Here is an 18,187-nt window from a genome sequence, read left to right as displayed (position 1 = left end):
GTAAAAAAATAAGTAGTTCCTTGAAAATATTAAATCTTTAGCTAGTATGACAAAGAAACAAAATCTCAAATTATTAAAACCAGAAACGAACGGAATTCCCTGGGGGTCCAGTCGTTAGGACTTGGCGCTTTCACTGGTCAGGGAACTAAGATCCCACAAGCCATGTGGTGCGGCCAAAAACAAAGAAAGAAAGTAATTGATATGTGAATAGCAGACCAAAAATAAAAAAGTTAAAAAAAAAATCAGAAATGAAAATAAGATATCACTACTGATTTTACAGAAATGAATAAGAGAACATTATGAGCAATTATATGCCAACAAACTGGATAACCAAGATAAAATGGACAAATTCCTAATACAAACTACCAAAACTGACTCAAGAAGAAATACAAACTCTGAATAGAATTATAATATGCAAAGAGATTGAATCAGTAATCAAAAATCTCCCAACAAAGAAACCAGGACCAGAGGGGTTCACAGGTGAATTCTACCAAACATTTAAAGAAGAATTAACACTGATCCTTCTCAAATTCTTCCCAGTGATGCTATGCTCAACATCATCCGTCATTAGGCAAATGCAAATCAAAACCAGGAAACATGTCACATCCATTAGGATGCCTACTATCAAAACAAACAAAAAGTAACACGTATTAGTGAAGAGAAACTGGTTGGTTGGTTGGTTGGTTGGTTGAAGAAACTTGATCCCTTGTGCACTGCTGATGGGAATGTAAAAAGGTGCAGCAGCTATAGAAAACAGCATGGAGGTTACTCAAGCAATTAAAAATTGAATTACCATAAGATTCAGCAATCCAACTCTGGGTATACTATATCCAAAATAACTAAAATCAAGATCTCGAAGAGATACTTGCATGTTTATGTTCACAGCAGCATTATTCATAATAGCCAAAAGGTAGATGCAACCAAAAGTTCCACGAGCAGATGAATGTATAAACCAAATGTGGTACATACGTACAATGGAATATTATTCAGCATTAAAAAGAAAGGAAATCCTGTTATATGCTACAGCAATGATGTACCTTGAGATCACTACTATGCTAAGTGAAAAAAGATCACACATAAATGATATAATGTATCTCAAGAAGTCAGAAATCATACAAATAGAAAGTAGGATGGTGCTGAGGAGCAAATGTGGAACTGTTTAATCGTTAGTTTTGGCTTTTCAAGATGAAAAAGTTCTGGAGGTCTGCTGCACAATAATGTGAATATACTTAACACTACTGATCTATACACTTAAAAATGGCCAAGATGATAAATTTTATGATGTGTTTTTTTACCACAGTTAAAAGTAAAAATTAAAAAAAAAAATGAGATACCATTTCACAGCAATGAAGATGGATTTTTTGATTGTTTGTTTGTTTGTTTGATTTTGGCTGTGCCATTCGGCATGTGGGATCTTAGTTCCTCGACAAGGGATCAAACCCATGCCCCCTGTTGTGGAAGCACGAAGTCTTAACCACTGGACCACCAGGAAGTCCCTGAATGTTTTGTTTTGTTTTAATAAATTTATTTATTTATTTATTGGCTGCGTTGCGTCTTTGCTGCTGTGCGCAGGCTTTCTCTAGTTGCGGCGAGCGGGAGCTACTCTTCGTTGTGGTGCGCGGGCATCTCCTTGTGGTGGCTTCTCTTGTTGCAGAGTATGGGCTCTAGGTGCACTGGCTTCAGTAGTTGTGGCACGTGGGCTCAGTAGCTGTGGCATGTGGGCTCTAGAGTGCAGGCTCAGTAGTTGTGGTGCACAGGCTTAGTTGTTCCACGCCATGTGGGATCTCCTGGACCAAGTCTCGAACCCACGTCCCCTGCACTGGCAGGCAGATTCTTAACCACTGCGCCACCAGGGAGGCCCTGGATGTTATTTTTATTTATTTATTTTTTTGCGATACGTGGGCCTCTCACTGTTGTGGCCTCTCCCGTTGTGGAGCACAGGCTCCGGACGCGCAGGCTCAGCGACCATGGCTCACGGGCCCAGCCGCTCCGCAGCATGTGGGATTCTCCCAGACTGGGGCACGAACCTGCGTCCCCTGCATCGGCAGGCGGACTCTCAACCACTGCATCACCAGGGAAGCCCTGGATGTTATTTTTTAAAAAAGGAAAATAACAAGTCCTGGAGAGACGTACAAAAATTAGTTATATGTAGAATTAACATATGAGCAGTCAATTCCACGTCTAGATTTATTTATATACATATATACAAAAGAACTGAAAGCCAGGACTCAAATGGATACTTGCATACCAATGTTCACAGCAGTCTTATTCGCAATGACCAAAAGGTAGAATGAGCCCAAGGGTCCATCAACAAATGAATGGATAAACAAAATGTAGGCATACAATGGAATATTATTCAGTCCTAAAAAGGAAAGAAATTCTGATATATGCCACAACATAGATGAACCTTGCAAACATGCTAGGTGAAATAAGCCAGGCACAAAATGGCAAACATTTTAAGATTCTACTTATTTAAGGTACCTACAACAGGCAATTTCATAGAGACAGAAGGTAGAAGAGACGTCACTAGGAGCTGTGGTAAAGAGGCACCGGGCATTATGTTTAATGAGTATGATGCTTATGTTCGGGAATGATGAAAAGGCTCTGGAAATTAACAGTGGTGATTTTTAAAAAACACTTATGAATATACTTAATACCACTGAACTATACATTTAAAAAAGGTAAAAACGGTAAATTTTATGTTAATACATTTTACCAGAATTTTTTCTGAAAAAACAAAATAGAAGACACCTCTATGGGGGAAAAAAATACCAAACATACGACAATGATTAACTACAAAGGAAATATTTGCAACTCATATCCTAAAAAAATGAAGACAAAGAGGTCCTACAATGAGATAAACCAACAACCAGTGAGAATAAAGGACCAAAAAGATGTGAACAGAGTTCACAAGAAAAGAAAATACAAATGTCTCTTAAATATATGAAATATTTAAGAGAAATCCAAGGTAAAACTCTAAAGGGCCACCAATTTTCTCCTAACACACTGACAAAAATCAAAAGGTTTAACCGTGTACTCTCATAGTGTAAATCAGTGTAAACTGGTACAACTACTGACAGCAACTCAAAAAAATATTTCTTTGACCAAGCAATTCCACTTCTAGACATTCTTCCTACAGATATCATCTCATGTTTTTAAGAACAAAATGTAGAAAGACATTCATTGTAAACTTAAAAGACTGAAACACCCTAAATGTCTCTCAACAGACAACTGATAAAATGAATGACAATAAAGACAAACAGTGAAACATTAGGCAGCCTTGGAAACAACTGAGGCAGCTCTCAACATACTTCCACACTAACATGGAACCACCTCTCCCATAAACTAAATGCAAGCAAGGCACCTAACAAAGGATAAACACACGCACCATGAGCACGCGCACACATGCACAGAATAACTCTACATAAACGGCCAAGAAAACGACAACAGTGGTTTGCTTCTAAGGAAGAGAACTGTGTGGATGGAGAGGGGGGAGTCTTCCTTTTTTGTTTTGTTTCGTTTTTTCACCTTTCTACCCTTTTTACTTTTTAAATTTGGTACCATATGTATCTATTCTGGTATTTAGTTAGGATTTCACTGAATTTAGAGATATTTGAAGACAAAAATATTAATTTTTTTACATTATTGAAGTCTTCCCATCCAGATATATGTAAATCTGTCCATTCTGGTTTTCTCGTATGTCTTACTGTATTATTTTACAATTTCCTTCATAAAAGTCTTGCATATTCATTATAATTGCTCCTATTTCTTGCAATAGTGAAATGGATTTTTCCCATTACATTATAAAATGTTTACATAGCAAAGAAGCACCATAAGTAAGGTATAAAATTTTACAAAAGATATATATTATGTTATATATAATATATAATGTGTATATATACTTGTAATCGATATAACAAGAACTGATATCCATTCTTTAGAAAGAACATAAATTAAATTGACAAAACTTTAACTATTTGAGAACATCCAGTATTGTCAAGAATGTGGAGAAACTAGTAGAAAGGGTAGTCAGTACCGTGGTCCAGTGGAAGGCAATTGGGCAGTACCTATAAAAACATGTAATATGCACATACTGACTCAGTAATTCCTATTCTCCAGAATCTCCCCCAGAGAAAACACACATGAACCCAAAGAAACTACTACATGTATATTTCATGCAGAATTTTATATGTAACAAAAAATTCCAAATAGACTGAATGTCTACCAACAGAATAGCTAAACTGTTAAATCCATGTCATGAAGTATCACACAACAGTTTAAAGAGACCTTTACATACTAACTCAGAAAAATGTCTAAGACATACCACTAAGTGAAAAAAGCAAGTTGCAGAAAGATACATGTTTTTAAAATGCCCATATAAATTTACTTTATTACTCTTATAGGTACATGTTAGTATATGCACAAAAAGGATTTATAGTAATACACACTAAACTGATGCTACCACTAACCTCTGGGGAGTGAGCAAAGGGGACAGGGGTCAGTGATAGATGAACACAGATTATGACCTCTGCATATGACCTCATGCTGCTTACCATCTAGCTACGAAATCATTTTATAACATATCTTTATCAGAGATCCACAACAATGCTACTCTGGCTTTAGAAGCTGACAGGAATCATTTAATTAACATACTAAAAATCCATTCAAGGGCTATGACAGCGTCTAAACAAAAATCCCTTTTGATCTAGTTAATTAATTAATTAATTAATTGATTCAGGTTAGCTCTAGGGCACAGAATTTCTGGGGTAAGGAATAATCTCTTCTTTCCCATAGGACCAACTTTAACTGCAACGTACTTTCAAGTAATTTTAACTTCCTTTGGGGATCTCATCCACTCCCATGATTTTAAATAATACCTCAATGTCCCAGAGTCCTTAATTTATCTCAATCAAGATGTTTCAAAGCCCCAAACTGCCTACTCCCTACATCTAGTTATTCAAGCATGCTCTTTCACTCTTCATCTACCCCTCCTCCAGTCTCTGCCATTTGGGGATGTTATGTGTCTAGCTAGTCATACCAGAAGTCTGGAGGCCTTAATTTCTTCTCCATTCTTCACCTACACCCATGCCATCCCCAATTCCTATCCTACTTCCAAAATAAATCTTGAAACTGTCCACTTTTAACCATCTCTTCTAACACTCCTCTAGCCCTAGAAATTCATCACCATTTTTCTGTTGGATTACTGACATCACCTACTATATTCCCCAGACTATCTAAAGATCTTTTTAAAAATTAAATCAGACTACATCAATTGCTTCTTCCGTGGCTTTCCAGTCTACTTCCGTTATAAGACTCCTGCCTGATCTGACCCTGCCTTCAGGACAGGCTCAGTTTCAGCACCACTCTTCCCACCTTGCTCATTAAGCTTCTGCTGAACTAATGCTACCACATTACCCTCTATCATATAGAACTGAGGCTTGTGACCTGCTCTAATACACTGATTAGTAGAATTCAAACATTAATCAGCTGAAGACTTTGGCAACATAAGGATAGGGAAGCAATTATCGAAAATGTTGACTGTTGATAACAATATATATGCAAAATTATTAGTATGATGAGCAGGAAAAAATCATCATGGGATTATGGGGGAACTTACACTTTCTATGTCACATACTTCTTTATTACTTGATTGTAAGGGCACATTTTATCTTCATAACCAAAATATTAAGAACTGCCCTTTCTGATATGCATACAGCTACTCATTTCTGTAGGGCACCGATCATGCTTCATTGCTTACAGTTATTCATGTACATGACTGTCTCCACAAACTGAACACTGAGAATCTACCTTAAAAAAATCACATATTACGCATTTCCTAATTGATTTCTTCTTTTTAAGGGTTTTAAAGCCCAGGCTTAGTTTGTAAGTTTGTATTTTGTTTCACATGCCAGCAAGAATCCCTGAAGATTTTGGAAAGTGAGTGATGTGATCAGACTGGGCTTTAGGGAAAATTAATCTGGCTGTAGACTGGAGAAAGAAATAGGATGAAAGTGCCTTGTAAATATAACTCCCACTTTCTAACAAGATGGACTAAGGTCAAAGTACAAAACAAAACAAGAGAGGGCTAAGCACCTTAGGAAATAAGGATACAGAAAGGTCTCCATATTTGAATCTACTGAGGGGAAGTGAAGGAGATCATCAGAAGTATAAGATAATGTTAAGTTCAAAGTCCCAGAAGTCAATAGAGTTGCAAGGAATATAATAAATTTCAAATCTTACAGAATTAAGACCAAAAAAAAGGCACTTAAGATTTGAAAATTAAGTCACTAGTGACCTCAAAACAGCAGATTTGGTATATGTTGAGAGTGCAAATCAGTGAGTTTCTTTGGAAAAGTACAGGAAAAGGAAGTTTGGGAAAGGTACAGAGATTCTGGAGGAGAGAGCATGTTAGCACACTTAAAAGACTAATGAAGGAGCCGTCAGAGAGAAGGCTGTGAACAGGAACGTAATTCCTTCTATCGCATGAGCATTCACTGAGTTTACTGTCCCACTGGTGGCAACAAATTCATGATGTTTGCTCTATATAAACAGGGAAGAACTGTAGCTGCTGTTAACTGAGCACCTACTATTGGCCAATCACATTCTCTGTATTACTTTTAACCCACCTAACAGCAATCTCAAGAAAGCAGGCAGTACTATACTTATTTGTCATGAGTAAATTAAGGCTTAGAGGTTAAATGACTTATCAGAGACCACAAATTGGTAAATGGTGGAGCAAAAATGGTTTTTAACGGTTTTACTGAGGCATAATTTATATAAAATAAAATTTATTTTAAGTGAAATTTGATAATTTTCAGCAAATTTCTTCCATGATCTCACCAAATTCAAAAGTTTAATAAAATCTGGATACGCCTCATATAAATACAGCAAAATTAGACTTACAACATAGGATGCTTTTTCAGATACTGTGTGGTAATTTTTCTTTTTTTTAATGCAAAAGGAAGTTAGGAAAGGCAAATGAACACTGAAGTCCAAGAGGAAGACAGGATGAAATGAAGACAACAAGGAAGAGTGGCAGTCAGGAGCCTGTGTCATGGAAGAAAAAGACCAACTTCAACACAAGCTTTGATGGGCAACAAAAACTGTTCGCAGATATAGAATGTAATGACTTCCTGGAAAAAGGACTTCACAGTATTAAAACAGACATACAAAAATAAACATAGAGAGTGAGACAATATTCATAGTAATAAAAGTTGTAAAGCTAAAACAAGTTTAATTTTAAAGCGACAAATTTATATAATTAAAACAAGAGCAAATTTTTCACTACTTCAAAACAAACAAACAGGACTTCCCTGGTGGCGCAGTGGTTAAGAATCGCCTGCCAATGCAGGGGACACAGATTCAATCCTGGTCTAGCAGAGCAACGAAGTCCGTGAGCCACAACTACTGAGCCCGCACGACACAACTACTGAAGCCCACACACCTAGAGCCCGTACTCTGCAATGAAGAGTAGCCCCCACTCGCCCCAACTAGAGAAAAGCCGCGTGCAGCAACGAAGACCCAGCACAGCCAGAAATTAATTATTTTTTAAAAAAAGAATTTAGGGAAAAAAACAAACCTACAAACATGGACATACAAAAATTCAGATACCACATGAGGGCCAGAAATAATCAAAATAAACTAAAATAATTAAAATAAAACAAGCTTCAAAGAAAAAAATACCAATAGAAATCTAAAACAAAAAGACAAGATAAAAATTTCATTTAACCTAAATTTTCACTTCCACTCTAACATTTCTTTACTTCCACAGAACTGGAAACAAAATTCACTAATCTGATAATCATTGAGGCCACCCCAAATGAGCATTAGCACCAAAGAAACTGCTAACCAACATTAACAGATCACATCTTTTATGACTACCTGATATATAATAGATAGTATACGATACACAATTTGTTGAATAAATGATTTCCACAGTACCCTGATTACCCTGAACTATTCTCAGTCTGCTCCAGCTCAATAGTCCAAGAAACACCGCTCTTCCTAGGCAAAAGATATACCTCTTTGAAACAAATGATTATGAAACTGTTCCAGTATTACAAAGTTTCTTTAATGTTTTTAAGTTACAAAACCATAATTTCAGATTAAATTCTTACAATTAATAAAGGAATCTAGGCTACTACAGAAAAAGTAACATATACATGGCACTGCTATAAAGTAAAACAACTAAGTTGTTTCATTGTATTAGTCACATTTTATAAACTTTCTTCTGTCTGAAACCTCTAACTGCACATCACAATTTTACTTAAAATATTTACTTAAAAAGTATTTTTCTTTTTTTGGCCGTGCTGCACAGCATGTGGGATCTTACCCCCATCAGGAATCACACCCACAGCCCCTGCAGTTGAAGCACGGAGTCTTAACCACTGGACCGCCAGGGAAGTCCTAAGTATTTTTCTTATCCAATCAAAATGTATAGTTAGAAAAAAAATGTTTATTGCAAGAACTATAACAGATCCTTCCCAAAAATTTTAATGAGGTTGCAACAATTAATCCTATTCCTAGTAAATTTATCTTAAATCACAATTTAATATCAGAATCACACTAAAATATTTAATAATTTAAGGATAAAATACTTTAAATTCACAAAAACAAATCTGACCTTCAAATTCACTAGGAACATAGAGAGAAAAATATCTAGAACCCTCTGGGGAAGAGAAATCTGACCCCTGGCACCCTATTGATATTAAAGAGAATGGCTGAAATTCTCTTAACAATAATTTGGTAACTCTTTAAGAAAGATAAAAACAAGATCACATTAATAACAAAAATATGTGAAAGTTTGTTGTTGTTTTTTTTAAAGTCAGGACTATCAAATATTTATCCTAATATCCAAAGTTTACTCTTAAATCATTTCTTGAAATAGTAAACGTTAACACTTATGGGACATTGATCAAATCAGTAAAAATAAAACCCCCAACAGTCATACCCTTCTTTCAAATTAAAGACCCCAAATTTTTCTTAAATTTTACTACTTGTAATTTTCAACGGACTGCTATGAAGTTAAAAATAAAATAGAACTAAGAACAAATCCCAAACTAGTCGTGTGAGCAAGCAATTTAGCAAACCTCTCTACACATTTTAACTCTAGACTTTTCAATAGTTCACAAAAATTTATTCTGCAGTTACAAAGTGCTTCGTGTTGTGTAAAACTTGATCCAAAAGATTAATACATTTAAAAATATGCAATAAAACAACAGGTATGCTCAAATGTGTTGTAATCCAACTTTTAACATACTTCAAGATGACCAACTTATCTTGTTACTAAGTTCAGTGTTTAGTGCTGGCCTTCATAATTCTCTTCTCATTACTATTTTAATAACAGAAACCTAAGATTACAAAAGTGACTTGTTTAAAAAACAGGTTACAGATATAAAAATTTGCAATTCCAACTACGTAAAACAATTTTCTTGCTGGTAAACAACCAAAATAAAAAATAAAAAACTACAGTTTTTACCCAGAGCCCCATAGTTCAAAATTACTGATTTATCTAAAAGCAACTTTTCTCAGTGACAACTTTATGGTTCTTACATACTGGAGTTGTCCTTAAGAACTCTGAGATTTCATTAGCTCAGAAGTCCTGTTCAATTCTAAAATCCCAATTCTATGCTCTGACAGAAACAGAAAAAAATTAACCAACTGAAATGAAAAAATGGAAAATGCATGGAATCAACACAATCTCTCTGTGTACTTGTTTCCTAACTTAAAATGCCCTACATAAAATACTGTTAGATAATCCGACGGGAGAAAGCACTTGGGTTTAGGCTCATCTTGCATTGCCTAAAAAAAACACCTGCAAGTTGAATAAGCCAAAGTCCTCCTAGAGTAAGTGTTGTTCAATATAATAATATGTGTGAATAATATTGTTAATGGGGCAGATAGACATGAATGCCTAGAAAAAGATATAAAATTTCTAATTCTACCACACCTTTTGACAACAAAGATAGAGTTCCAGCATTCATACACATTGTTTCCATCACAGTAATAACACAGCATCTGACTAAAGGTGAAGATTCATTTTGTCTCAAATGCATTAAGTTTAGGCACTTTTGTACCTCAAACAAGGGCAACATACAATAAAACTTTTAAGGATATGAACACTGTTGTACAAAGATGGTATGTCAAGCTCCATATCCACACAAAAGTCTGAAACGTTCGTTGTCAGCACCTGTGGGACATCTGAGTGATTCAGAGATGTCCCACCACATGAGGTACAGAACTCCAGCCCATGAGATTATATAAGCAGAACATGGAAAAGCAGGGACCACTCTCTCTTTCCCTCAACTGTTTAAAAGGACAGTGGGAGGAATACATACTCAAGGATGCATTAAAGAAAAGTACCATAAATATGTGAAGTATTTTTAAATATCAAAATACTTTTAAGTACATCTAAAAGCATCTAACTCACATTAAGTGTGCAATAAATTTATGTATAATAAAGAACTTTGATTTAATCAATGTCAATTTAAAATTGTCAGCTTATCTTCATCTTATTGTCTGTCGCATTAAAGCACCATTAGTTGGTGTTCTTAAGTAAAAGAATTTTTAATTCTGAGCTAAATCATTAAGGAAAACAAGAACTACATCCCTTCAAAAACTGGAGGAGTCAGGGGGTAGCAGTTGAAAATCCATGTATAGGGAATTCTCTGTCGGTCCAGTAGTTAGGACTCCAAGCTTCCACTGCAGGGGGCACAGGTTTGATCCCTCATGCACGGAAAGAGGAAGGAAGGAAGGAAGGAAGGAGGGAGGGAGGGAGGGAGGGAGGAAGAAAATCCATGTATAACTTATAGTTGGTCCTTCCTATTACTGAGTTCCTCCGTATCCACAGATCCAACTGCCTGCAGATGGTGTAGTACTATTGAAAAAAATCTGGGTATAAGTGGACCAACAATTCAAACCCATGTAGTTCAAGGATCAACTGTATTAGAAAGAACCATGGTTTTCATTAGTATACATGTGTTGACATTACAGAAAAGTCCTGATTATACATTTTGTATGTCCTCATCTCCAAATGTTTACTTAACCAATCGACCTTTCCCCATCAACATCACAAATAAGAACAAAGAAAAAAACTTCAGAAAGGTAAATCTTTTGTGAAAATATGGGGTGATAAAATAAGCACTGCCCATCTAGTTGAAAGATCTAATCCTTGATCCACTATGTCTGAATGATCTAATGCTTGAAAAGAGCTTTAAACTCATTACAGAAGTTACAGTCATTCAAGTTACAGTATTTAGGAAACAATTATGGATACTAAATTGCACAGACACACTGAAAAAAGAGAATATATTATTTCTGTTTCAAACAGACCCTGTTAGTTTTAAGGCAGTCAAATAATCTAATTGATAACTGTGGTACTACTATTTTTTTAAAAGGTACTCAGTAAGAGTCAAACATTTCGTATTTGTTTACCCACTGCTCTCCATGAAAACAATATACGCTGAGAAAATTGTAAGCTTCAATTTTTTTCAGTTTCAATTTCTAAATTTGTAAAGCAAGCATATTATATACTTTAAAACAGGACAACATGTGGGACTTCCCTGGCAGTCCAGTGGTTAGGACTCCAAGCTGCCAATGCAGGGGGCATGGGTTCAATCCCTGGTGGGGGAACTAAGATCCCACATTCCACCCCCCGCCCCCTCGTGGCCAAAAAATAAAACAAAATAAAATAAAATAAATAAAAAATGTAAAAAAACAGGACAGCACAGTTGCTGAACTTAGGCCTGTAATCAAACCGGTTAAGTTCAAATCCTTGCTCTACCAAATACTACTACTACCTGGGTATCTGTCTATGCCTCTGTTTCCTCCTCCACGAATTAGGAATAAAAACACTAGGTTTTCACGAGGATTAAATTACTTAATACATGTTAAAAATTAGTCTGGACATGTGTTGATAATTATAGAATGTAAATGATAGGTACAAAGAGGTTCAATATACTATTATCACTCATAAATTTGAAAGTTTTCATAGTTAACTTTTTAAAAAAGCTTAGCTTACTATTGTGCTAGCATACAATAAGGGCTCAATACATGCTATTTTTATTACCCTGCAGGCTATTTGCCAAGAGTAAAGGAAATAATACATGGAAGTGCCCGGCACCTGCCTCAATTAGTGTTTGTTTCATACAAGTTGTCATCCTCACATCATCCTTCACAATCAGTATGCAATCAGTATGTTCATCATCAATTATTTTTTGGCCCATTTGGGACTTAATATTGAAGCATGAGCTACTATTACTCATGACTCACCTCTGACAGAGATCTGCAAGTTACAATACCAACTGTCAGGAGGCTCCAGAGATACAATTTTCTAGAATGCTAAAATTCACTGATATTTTGTAACTAATTTCAATTGATGGAAAACGACTCGTTATGTTTACCTTAGTGTCTCGCACATTCCAAGACTACCTTAAAACCAACAAACTGCAAGCAATAAACGATAACCCTCAGATAACACGTTCAAGAACAACTCGAGTGAAGACTAGGCATCACAAAATATGGGGGACTAAGAGTAACCAGAGCAGCGGACTGGTCTCACCAGCACACTAACTGGTAAACTAAGAGAACTGGAGGAGTGGACCTCATGCCCTTTCCTAAGCAAACACATCAAAGACATCTACCAACTCATGAACCCCAAGAGTCAAAATTTGTGTTTTACGTCGTACACACAGAGTTAAATCCGTCTTTCTGTTCCTCCAACCCCTTCAATCAATTCTCCATTTAAAGGAAGAGAAAGTGTTAAAGATGGTTGCACACCGAGCATCAGAAACGCAACAACTTCACTTCCCGCCCTGGAACTCTAGAGGGCGCCAGCAATATGCCCTCCTTCCCCCACCCCTCCTCCCGGGTAACGTGAGCAGCTGCAGGAGCCCGTCGTCTGGTTGCTGAGGTTGGTATTGCAGCAGGAGAGATGTCTGCAGCGGTGCAAACAGCAGCGCCCACTCCCAGCTGCCTCACCAGCCATTACCCAGGCTGCGCCCCGGGGGCAGCTGCCACCCAGGGGAAAGCTCCTCCCCCTCAAAACAACGGAGACGCTCCGGCCAGACAACCTGACAACGTCCTCTAAGAGCCTCAAATGAGGGGCAAAAGACTCACAATGGGGGTGTTTTCCTCCTCACGTTCTGCCAGGGATGCACCAGGTAGCGATGAAGGCAACTCCTGGTCCTGGGTAAGAGGAAAAATGAAAAATGGGTCAAGAACACCTAACCAGGTGGGAGAACCAAGCCCTTTCCACCAGGAGGAGACAGAGAAGGGAATAAGAGGTCAAGGAGGTTCGGACCTTCGATTATTGCTGCCCAGCCCGTGACCAACAACCCCCTCCTACGTAAAGTAGAGCGAAACGACGTAAAATTTTTATTTGGGACCAAAACCCACGTGAAAGGCAAACCCTGGAGGGAGGAGGCGGAGGGCAGCAGGCCTGCTCCGGGAGGGGGAGGGGGAAGGGCGAGCACAGCCTCGACGCCAGCGGGGAATCCTATCCCCCGAATCGGCCCACCCAGCGCCGTCCCCATCGCGCCCGCATCCACTCAGGGGCGGGGGGCGGCTCGCGTCAGCGCGGGGCGGAAACCCCCCGCATTTACCCCGAGCTCTTGCCCCGGGCCCGAGACTTGCCCCCCCGCAGTCGGCGACCGGCAGCGCTGCCTCCCCGTCCGCCATTAGAGACCCGGCCAAACAATACGTGCGGAGCCGAGCCGCGCGCGCGCCGGGGCCGGGGCGGCAGAGAAGGGGACCGGCGCGGGGGTCCCGAGCCCTCGCCGGCAAACTTGGGGACCTCGCGCCGCCGCCGAGAGGGTGCGAGCGCGGCCCCGAGCACCCATGGAGGCGCCCCTCCCCCACCCCGCCCCACCCCCACCCCACCCCCGCGACCCCCGCCGCCGGCCCCCGCCCCGGGCGGCCCCGAGCGACCCCCGCCGCCGGCGGCCGCCTCACCCGGCCCTCGCGGCCGCGCCCGCACTCCCGCAGCCCGCGGGCCGCCCGCCAAGGCGCCTGGGACATCAGCGGAGCCGCCGGCAGCCCGAGGCCCCGACGCGCTAGCGGCGACGGCGGCCGCGCCGCGGGGCGCTTGTCCCGGGTCGGTGGGAGGCTCCGGAGGCCGCCCTCACCCATCTCCGCCTCCCGGCGCCTCCGCCTCCGCCTCCGCCTCCGGAGGCTGCGCCGCTCCCGGCCACCCCCACTGTCGGCGGCCCTGGGCTGGAGACTCGGCGGGGACAAGCCTCACCCGGTTCTGGCTGCGGCTCCGCGGAACGAACCTCCCCGCCCCCGACCCCCCCCCCCCTTCGGCAACACGCGCAACTCCGCTCGGTCCAGTCCCGGCTTTAGCGCTGGTGAGTAGGCGGAGGCTGCGGCCGCGGCGGCGCGGCCCGGCCCGGCAAGCCCCGCCCCCGACGCCCTCACTGGCGGCCGAGGAGGGCGGGCCAGGGCCTCGGGCACGCCCATTGGCTGCGTCCGCCTTCCTTCAGGACCCCCCCTCGAGGGGGTGGTCCGACGCCCTGTCTTTCAGGCGTAGGCCACACCCCCGCACCTCCATTTCCCCCCCTTCCCCGCCCCCACTCCGGCCCGGCCCGTCAGGGTCGGGCCGCTGACTGCCGTGCCCGCCGCACCCGCCTCGGTTCGGCCCCTGGGGGCAGCGAGCTATCGGGGCCGGGCGGCCCGAGGGCCTAAGCCGGACCGCCTGACCCTGCAGCGGCCGCGAGCGACGCCGCCCGAGGAGCGCCACGGCCTCGATGTCCCCCACGCCCTCCCTGTCCAGTGTCTGGGAGCCCCGTGAGGGCCGAGCGGGCAGGGGCTACGGCGACGCGGGCGGGAGCTGGGGGCCGGGAGGCCGGCGGCAGGGGGGCCCGCGCGCTCCGAAGGCTGGAAGCGCTTCCCCTCGCCTCAGCCCCGTGGGGAGGCGTCCCTCGCTCCCGTCATGGCTGCGGGAGGAGACTACGTCCTCCATCTTGTCGGGGCCGCGGGGGGAACTGGGGGCAACGCCGACTCGTCCCGGGAAGCCCGGGCTGGGCCCCGCCGCCCGGCCGCCGGGACGGCGCCCGCTGCCGGCTCCGCACCTGGCCCCGGCCGGCGCGACGGGCCCGGGCCAGACGCCGCTCCCGCCTCCGCTGGCCAAGATGGAGGCGGCTGCGGGTCCCCGAGCTGGGCGCCCGCCTGTCGGAAGGGCTGGGCCGTCCCCGGCGGGGCCGCCGCGTCCCAGCCCCTGGGCCTCTGCCCTCGTTGGCTACGAGGCGGACGACCCGTCCCCGTGGCGGGAGGGAACGCAGGTGCCGGCCGGGCTGGGCCCGGTCGGGCCGGGCGAGTTGCGACCAAGGAGCCACCTGGGCGGCAGGACTCGGCTTTTGTTCGCCGTCTACACCTATGTCCCGGGCGCACGTCACGGGCTGTGCGGGTCCCGAGGTTCCACGTAGGAGGCGAGTGGGGAGGCCGCCCTGGCGGCCGTCGGTGGGACTGCAGCCGACGATGTTGGGGAGTAAATGGATGGATAAAGTGGACCCGGATTTCAGGATTGCCTACTCGTAAATAGACGGGTGTTGTTACACTTTGAAGTTCAACACGATGGTGAACAGCATTAACTTTTTTTTTTAACATCTTTATTGTAGTATAATGCTTAACACTGGTGTGTTGGTTTCTGCTGTATAACAAAGTGAATCAGCTATATGCATACATTTATGCCCATAACCCCTCCCTCTTGCGTCTCCCTCCCACCCTCCTTATCCCACCCCTCTAGGTGGTCGCAAAGCACCGAGCTGATCTCCCTGTGCTATGCAGCAGCTTCCCACCACAATGTTCCATCGCAGCACTCTTTACAGTTGCCAGGACATAGAAGCAACCTAAGTGTCCATCGACAGATGAATGGTTAAAGAAGATGTGGCACATATATGCAATGGACTATTACTCAGCCATAAAAAGAAACGAAATTGAGCTATTTGTAGCGAGGTGGATGGACCTAGAGCCTGTCATACAGAGTGAAGTAAGTCAACATGAACTTTTTAATGAAGTTATCCATGAAGTTCTCAGTAAAGACTGATTTTATAGAGATGCCACTTAGCATAGTCTAGTAGAAAGTGAGATTCATTATGAATAAAACAATCAAGTAGTCCTCACGCCTATGGCTAAATGCAATAAATATACTGCTCTTTATTTAAATTGGAGGATGTCCAATATGTATTTAAAACCACTTTCTCAAAATGGCATTGTTTATTTTTCTGCATTTTATTTCTTAATTATAAATTTTTTCAATTTTTGATAAAACAAAATATCCTTGTAAGACTCTGTGTATTACACAGTACTGTTCTACATTGACATTCTCGATGTCAGTATCTTCACAACAGAAATGTCCCCTGTTACCAAATGCAGGGCAACACTGTAATCACTCCGTGAAAACTTACAGTACCATCCCTTTTCTGTCACCATGTACTGTTGCAGTAACTTCTCTTCATTGACTTTATAGTTAGTTAGAAGGCTTAAGTAGAGGTACTTCCAAATAAGCTCTGTCATAGACTTCAGCGATAGATTGGATTGCTGCCTGCTGTTCAATTTAAGGAAGCTCTATACTGCTACTAATTATGAAATTATTGATGTCTTATAATTAATTAACAAGACTAATAATTACTGTAGTATATATTAGTCACATTTTGTATTCATTCAAATCCATTTGTGCATGAAAATGTTCACTGGGTTACCTACATATCAGGGAGAATTTTAGTTGAGAGTTGAAAGCTGGAGAAAAAAGAAGTTTTGTGTCATAATTTAAAGAAAAACTACACTTAATTATATAGAAAAGTACTTATAAAAATAATTATGTGAATGTTCACAACAGAACTATTCATAACTTCCAAAAGGTAGAAACAACCCAAATGTCCATTAACTGATGAATGCATAAACAAAATCTGGTAGATCCATACAATGGAATATTATTCAGCAATAACAAGGCATGAAGTTATGACACAGGCTGCCACATGGGTGAACCTTGAAGACATGATGCTAAAGGAAGTAAGCCAGACACAAAACACCGTACATTGTATGATTCCATTTATGTGAATTATCCAGATGAGGCAAATTTATAGAAATAGGAAGTAGAATATTAGTTCCCTAGGCCTAGGGAGGTGAGGAGTTATAGCTAAAGTGTATGGAGTGTCTTTTTGGAGCAAATTGATTGTAATGATGATTGGACAACTCTGAATATATTAAAAACTATGGAATTATTCACTTTAAGTGGATGAATTGTATGGTACGGAATTATAACTTGATAAGTCTGTTACTAAAATTGTGTGTGTGTATGTGTGTGTGTGGAGTTATTCTGTACTAATCACAAAAGCATACTAAACTTTGCAGGAAGGCAACATGAAGACTTGAGCAGAGGACTTGCATTTCAAATACTTGTTTGGCCACTCAAACCCTTGAGCAAGTTATCTTCTAAGGCTTAGTTTAGCCATTTATAATATATAGTAATGCAGTGTTGTAAGGACCAAATAACTCCTAGGAAAGCAATATACAAATATTAGAAGTTGCTAAGAGAGTAGATCTTAAAAGTTCTCATCACAGGACTTCCCTGGTGGTCCAGTGGCTAAGACTCCATGATCCCAAGGCAGGGGGCCCAGGTTCGATCCCTGGTCAGGGAACTATGGCCCACATGCCACAACTAAGAACTCGCATGCCATAACGAAAGGTCCCGCATGCCACTATGAAGACCCGGAGCAGCCAAATTAATAAATAAATATTTTTTTTAATTAAAAAATTCCTCATCAGAAGAAAAAAAATTGTAACTGTGTGGTCATAATGTTAGCTAGAGTTACTTTGGTGATCATGTCACAATGTATACATGTATCAAGTCATTATGTTTTACGCTTGAAATTAGTATAATATTATATGTCAATTATACCTCAATACAAATAAGTGTTAGGTACAATTGTATTTTTGGAAACCAAGAGCTCACCAGTAATTGAGATGCAATATAACAGCTTAGGAGGCAGGCTGCCCAAGTTTGAACTTGCTTTACCCACAACGAGCTGGGTGATTTTAGGCATATGTTCATTTTTTTAAAATAAATTTGTTTATTTATTTGGCTGCATTGGGTCTTTGTTGCTGCACGCAGACTTTCTCTAGTTGCGGCGAGTGGAGGCTACTCTTCGTTGTGGTGCACGGGCTTCTCATTGCTGTGGCTTCTCATTGC

At 41.6% G+C, this 18,187-nt stretch overlaps 3 protein-coding genes across 15 annotated transcripts in view; 2 read left to right on the top strand and 1 right to left on the bottom strand.

Annotated features, from left to right (window-relative positions):
* The window catches only part of LOC132413534 (zinc finger MYM-type protein 2), a 93,277-nt gene extending 79,042 nt beyond the window's left edge, over positions 1-14,235 (bottom strand). For 2 of the 6 annotated variants that reach the window (XM_059995578.1, XM_059995579.1), the window contains exons 1-2: positions 13,951-14,229; positions 13,117-13,185 (exon numbers count right to left, since the gene is read on the bottom strand). The gene's annotated coding sequence lies outside the window, so the exon portion shown is untranslated. Of the gene's footprint in view, positions 1-13,116; positions 13,186-13,950 lie in introns of all 6 variants that reach the window. The other 4 variants (XM_059995580.1, XM_059995576.1, XM_059995577.1 and 1 more) reach the window with 4 other exon arrangements.
* LOC138413880 (basic proline-rich protein-like) lies at positions 13,167-14,603 on the top strand. The gene is made up of 2 exons (XM_069540040.1): positions 13,167-13,189; positions 13,403-14,603. Exons 1-2 carry the CDS (start codon positions 13,167-13,169, stop codon positions 14,601-14,603), a joined length of 1,224 nt encoding a protein of 407 aa, XP_069396141.1.
* The window catches only part of LOC132413533 (opioid growth factor receptor-like), a 52,184-nt gene continuing 48,585 nt past the window's right edge, over positions 14,589-18,187 (top strand). For 7 of the 8 annotated variants that reach the window (XM_069540032.1, XM_069540033.1, XM_069540035.1 and 4 more), the window contains exon 1: positions 14,589-15,985. In XM_069540032.1, the coding sequence (XP_069396133.1) occupies positions 14,745-15,422 (678 nt within the window). In that variant the 5' untranslated portion in view covers positions 14,589-14,744 and the 3' untranslated portion in view covers positions 15,423-15,985. The remainder of the gene's footprint in view (positions 15,986-18,187) is intronic. The other variant, XM_069540034.1, reaches the window with a different exon arrangement.

The sequence above is a fragment of the Delphinus delphis genome, chromosome 18 (genome assembly GCF_949987515.2).
Source record: "Delphinus delphis chromosome 18, mDelDel1.2, whole genome shotgun sequence".
In the NCBI taxonomy this organism is placed as follows: domain Eukaryota; kingdom Metazoa; phylum Chordata; class Mammalia; order Artiodactyla; family Delphinidae; genus Delphinus; species Delphinus delphis.
This window is presented reverse-complemented; position numbering and strand designations above follow the sequence as displayed.